Source organism: Palaemon carinicauda, chromosome 25 (genome assembly GCF_036898095.1).
Source record: "Palaemon carinicauda isolate YSFRI2023 chromosome 25, ASM3689809v2, whole genome shotgun sequence".
Lineage (NCBI taxonomy): Eukaryota > Metazoa > Arthropoda > Malacostraca > Decapoda > Palaemonidae > Palaemon > Palaemon carinicauda.
Genome location: NC_090749.1, coordinates 15,755,860 through 15,760,859, shown reverse-complemented (window position 1 = coordinate 15,760,859; position 5,000 = coordinate 15,755,860). Strand labels below are relative to the sequence as shown.

At 35.3% G+C, this 5,000-nt stretch overlaps 1 protein-coding gene across 1 annotated transcript in view; it reads right to left on the bottom strand.

Moving 5' to 3' along the window:
* LOC137618887 (uncharacterized) overlaps positions 1–3,932 on the bottom strand; it is a 381,859-nt gene extending 377,927 nt beyond the window's left edge. The window contains exon 1 of the mRNA XM_068349091.1: positions 3,824–3,932. Coding sequence (XP_068205192.1) covers positions 3,824–3,932 — 109 coding nt within the window. The remainder of the gene's footprint in view (positions 1–3,823) is intronic.
* Between the last annotated feature and the right edge of the window lie 1,068 nt (positions 3,933–5,000).

Genomic DNA, 5,000 nt, shown 5'->3' with positions numbered 1-5,000 from the left:
ACATTTATGTTTAGACATCTTTTTCTGTGGCTTCACTAAAACTTTCTCTCTGCACTTGTTTTTTTAGTGGATATTTTCCATCTAGCCATAATTTTTATAAAAAAGAAAGATAAATAATTGTTTTACCTGTCAGTTATGTTAAAAGCAATTTTTGCATTAACACTAGAAAAAAAATGTTGTCATAAAAAAACATTAAACATAGGTTTGGTTCACGGAAATGGAAAAATAATATCAGGGCATCAGAGAGAGAGAGAGAGAGAGAGAGAGAGAGAGAGAGAGAGAGAGAGAGAGAGAGAGAGAGAGAGAGAGAGAGGTACAGTATATCAAAGGAAAGTGCTATAATAAGTAAAATACGAATAAGAACATATTCCTAATCAATGAGAAATGCTTGATGGTAATCTATATTGAAAAAGGGTTTATCTGCTAATCGGATTGTTATTATTATCGAAGAGTTCCAACCTGTATTTCTGATATGTGAAACAATTCCGAATAATCGGAAAATTGGTTTCGTTGGCCATTCTCATTTTCTTCATTCTATGCTACTACTTCTGATTCTAAATGAAACCTTCTAAAATTTATTCAAAGAGAACTGGGAGAGCAATCCTAATAACGGACCTTAAGAATCAGTAGTATTTGGCAATGACATCAGGAATCGGACCATTACAGGAAATTGGGTATTTCCAGAAGCTATGGGAAGTGTTCCAGGCCACTGAGCAGTACAGTTACTTACACTGCAATGGGACAGGGCATGGAAGTAAGAAGTGAGTAAGTAAATAAGTAAGTAAGTAAGTAAGCAAACAAGCGAGTAAGTAAGTAATTAAGTAAGTAAATAAGCAAGCAAGCTAGTGAGTAAGTAAGTAAATAAGCAAGCATGCGGGTAAGTAAGTAAGTAGGTAAGTAAGTAAGTAAATAAGCAAGAAAGCGAGTAAATGAGTAAGTAAGTAAGTAAATAAGCAAGCTAGAGAGTAAGTAAGTACGTAAGTAAGTAAATAAGCAAGCATTCGAGTAATTAAGTAAGTAAGTAATTAAATAAGCAAGCAAGCGAGTAAATAAGTAAGTAAGTAAGTAAATAAGCAAGCAAGCGAGTAAGTAAGCAAGTAAGTAAGTAAGTTAATAAGCAAGCAAGCGAGTAGGTAAGTAAGTAAATAAGCAAGCAAGCGAGTAAATAAGTAAGTAAGTAAGTAAGTAAATAAGCAAGAAAGCGAATAAATAAGTAAGTAAGTAAGTAAATAAGCAAGCTACCGAGTAAGTAAGTAAGTACGTAAGTAAGTAAATAAGCAAGCAAGCAAGTAAATAAGTAAATAAGTAAGTAAGTAAATAAGCAAGTAGGCGAGTAAGTAAGTAAGTAGGTAAGTAAGTAAATAAGCAAGCAAGCGAGTAAATAAGTAAGTAAGTAAGTTAATAAGCAAGCAAGCGAGTAAGTAAGTAAGTAAGTAAGTAAGCAAGCAAGCGAGTGAGTAAGTAAGGACCAGCGTAGCCTTTTGAAAGTATTGAAGCTCCAGTTGTATCTTATGGATGAGAATCCACGTCAGGTCTTTCCTTACCTTTGCATTATTATTGTAGGTTCAGAATAAACAGTAAAAGAGCGGATAACAAATTGAAGAAAGCTTTGCTGAAAGTTCAGATGACGACAATTATTATTATTATTATTATTATCATTATTATTATTATTATTATTATTACTATTTTTTATTATTATTATTACATACTGGCTTACTTTGAAAAGCAGGAAGCTATAAGCCCAAAGGATCCAGCAGGAAAAGTAGCCCAGTGGAAAAAGAAAATAAGAAAACAGATGGAATAGAGTGCTTGAGTGTACCCTCAAGAAAGAGATCTTATCAGCTGAACACTTCACACCCGGATATGAACGTAAGTTTAACTCAGACTGACCAATTTCTCCATCAGGACGGGCAAGTAATTTACAAGAAACATAACTATCGTCAATTAACTGAATAAACACAAGTCTCACTACAGAGCTTCTCAAATTCCTCCAATTCTCCTAATTTGCAAAACTCAGTATCAAACATGCCACACCATTAGCCATTTGTATCACAAAATAAAATATAACAGAATAGCACAATTATCAAACTTTAATTATATAGGATTCAACTCTGGAGAGAATTGTAATGGTTCACACATTCACACAAAACATCGATGCATAACTTTGAAAAGTCTATGGAAAATTTGGAAATAAAAAAAGTGAATAAGTAATTACACCATTCCTGCAAACAAACAAAATTAGTCTCATCAAACCAACATCCTAAAATTGACTCCCATGCAATGATCCCGTGCCTCAACTACCTGTTATGATCCTCGTGGGGATCGAACCAGGTTCTTTTGAATTGATTAATGAAATTGCAATTTCTCGACCACAACACACCATGAAACAAAAGGAAATATAGAAAGAAAACATAATTTTATTTACAACTAGTCAAAGGTAAATATTTCTTGATTGAGTACTTAAGAAGCACTGAACTAAACAAAGAAAATCATTTGATTAAACCACACTCCAGCAAATTGGGGAACAGTCAAGATAATAGATCAATAATACTTAAAAGATGTTGTGCTCTTCGCAGCAGCTCTCGACGGTTGGCAGGAACGTAGATATTTCAGGTCTGGGCGCTTCGGGGTTGGTAATAACGACAGGGGTCAACTCGTTCTGACATCTCCGACAAGTTGTTGTAAGGCTGGTCACGTCTACATTCTGGTCCTTACGTTCTTTCTCTTCTTCTGTACTTCTTCCCCCTCGTTCCCTCTCTCGTCCTCTCGTTCTGTTTCGTACCCCCGTTCTATCTTTCGTACTCTCTCTTCTCTCGTTCTCGTTAAAGTTTGAATATCCCTGTATGGGAGGGGTTAACTAAGGACAATTCCAAATAAGGAAATTTTCTCCTTTCTTGATCCTTATTGGTTTTCCTTAAAAACAACAAATCTAAAGGACTAAATCCTGTGGTGTCATTAGGAGTTAATCGTAAAGCCAACAAGACGAAGGGTAACTTTTCTTCCCAATCTTGTTCGAAATTATTACACAACTTCCTTAAACAACTTTTCAACGTTTGATGAAAACGTTCAACAATTCCTTGTGATTCAGGGTGGTACGGGGTGGAAGTTACATGTTTAATCCCTAACTCTTTCATTTTATCCCTGAAATACTTTGATACAAAATTGCTACCATTATCACTCTGTATAATGCAAGGAAGACCAAATTTAGAGAAATAGTTCGAGAAGCGTTTAACTACAGGTTTTGCATTGCAATTTCTTACTGGGATTGCTTCTGGATATCGTGTTAGTCTATCAATGATTTTTAATAGATAGATATTCCCTCCCTTACTTCTGGGCAAAGGGCCTACGATATCAATTACGACATTCTCAAAAGGTTCTCCTACCGATGGAATATTACATAACGGAGCCCTGGGAATTACTTGATTAGGTTTGCCAGCCATTTGACATTCGTGACAACTTAAAACATATCTCTTCACATCACTTATCATTTTAGGCCAAAAGTACGTTTTACTTATACACTTGAATGTTTTGTTTACTCTTAAATGTCCTTGTTCATCATGTGCTATTTTCAAAATTGATTCACGAAGTTTCCTAGGAGTAACTAATTGCTCTATGACCTCCTCTTTGCTACCTGTCTTAGGACGAACGTAGCGACACAAAATTTTGTCTTTTAGACTAAATGTTTCCTTACAAACATTTTCAGGTTCATCATCCAATTCACATTAAAAAAAAATTCGAGTTAGTGTTTCATCTTCCCTCTGCATCTTCACTAATTCATCCTTATTCAATATGCTAGTTTCTGAAACAATACAGCTGCTATTACTTGGGCCTATTACATTGTCTATCTGTACATCACTTCTTTCAATAGCTACATCATCATCTCTGCTCACATTATCTACATGTAAAGAGTCGGTTTCCTCAGTTACACTCATGCTAAACTCATCATCACCGCCTCTATTACCTACGTTCGAATCCTCGAACAACCTATGACCGTAGTCAATATCTGAATCTAATCCTGACCTGGTTACTATCATTTCAGGCACTTGAACTTCACTTAAAATGGAATTCACACACTTGGAGGTGGTTAAATCATTGCCAACAATAATGTCAACGCCGTCTACGGGCAAAGTATCCACGACTGCTAGTTTCACATCTCCTGTTACTAACTGACTTTCCAATTTCATCTTTAACAAAGGACAAACTACACAAGTGTTCGGAAACCCACCTAACATAAGTTTTTCTTTCATGCTGATTATTACATCTTTTGGTACACTCTCTCGCCTAACGAGTGATACGGCCGCTCCCGTAGCCCTAAGATAAACTATTTCCCTTGAATCACCTCCTTTAAGAGAAGAAACTAAACCTTCAGACAAAAATTCACCATAATATTTCCTAGTCTCTTTCAAGAGACTATTCCTTCCTGAAGAAAGATTATTAACTAGTGACACAGGTTTCTTCACATTCGTACTTTCTACTGTGCAATTCCTAGCTATATGACCTTTCTTATTACAATTGTAACAAATGACCTCTGAATTACTGACTGCCCATTGCCTCCTACATTACCGAGAAATATGACCTTCTTTCCCACATATGTAACAACAATAATAATAATAATAATAATAATAATAATCCCTGTTCCTATTATCGTTATTGTTAGAACTCTAACCTATGTTTTGCCTTACTTGACAAAAGATCATTTTTCTTTTTACTGCCACTTAAACCATGTGTGAGACTGTACTCATCTGCTAATCTTGTAGCATCGGCAAAAGATGTTTCATGCCTATCCTCTATATATAATTTGATATCTGGGGATATGTTATCTTTGAAACTCTCTAACAAAACTAAGTTCTCGAGATCTTCAAAATTATCGACTTCAGAGGAAGTCAACCAATCACAAAACAATCTTTCTAACTTTCTTCCGTACTCTACATACGTACTAGTATCATCTCTTTTCAAACTTCTAAACTTCTTACGATACGCCTCTGGTACAGTCTGTATGC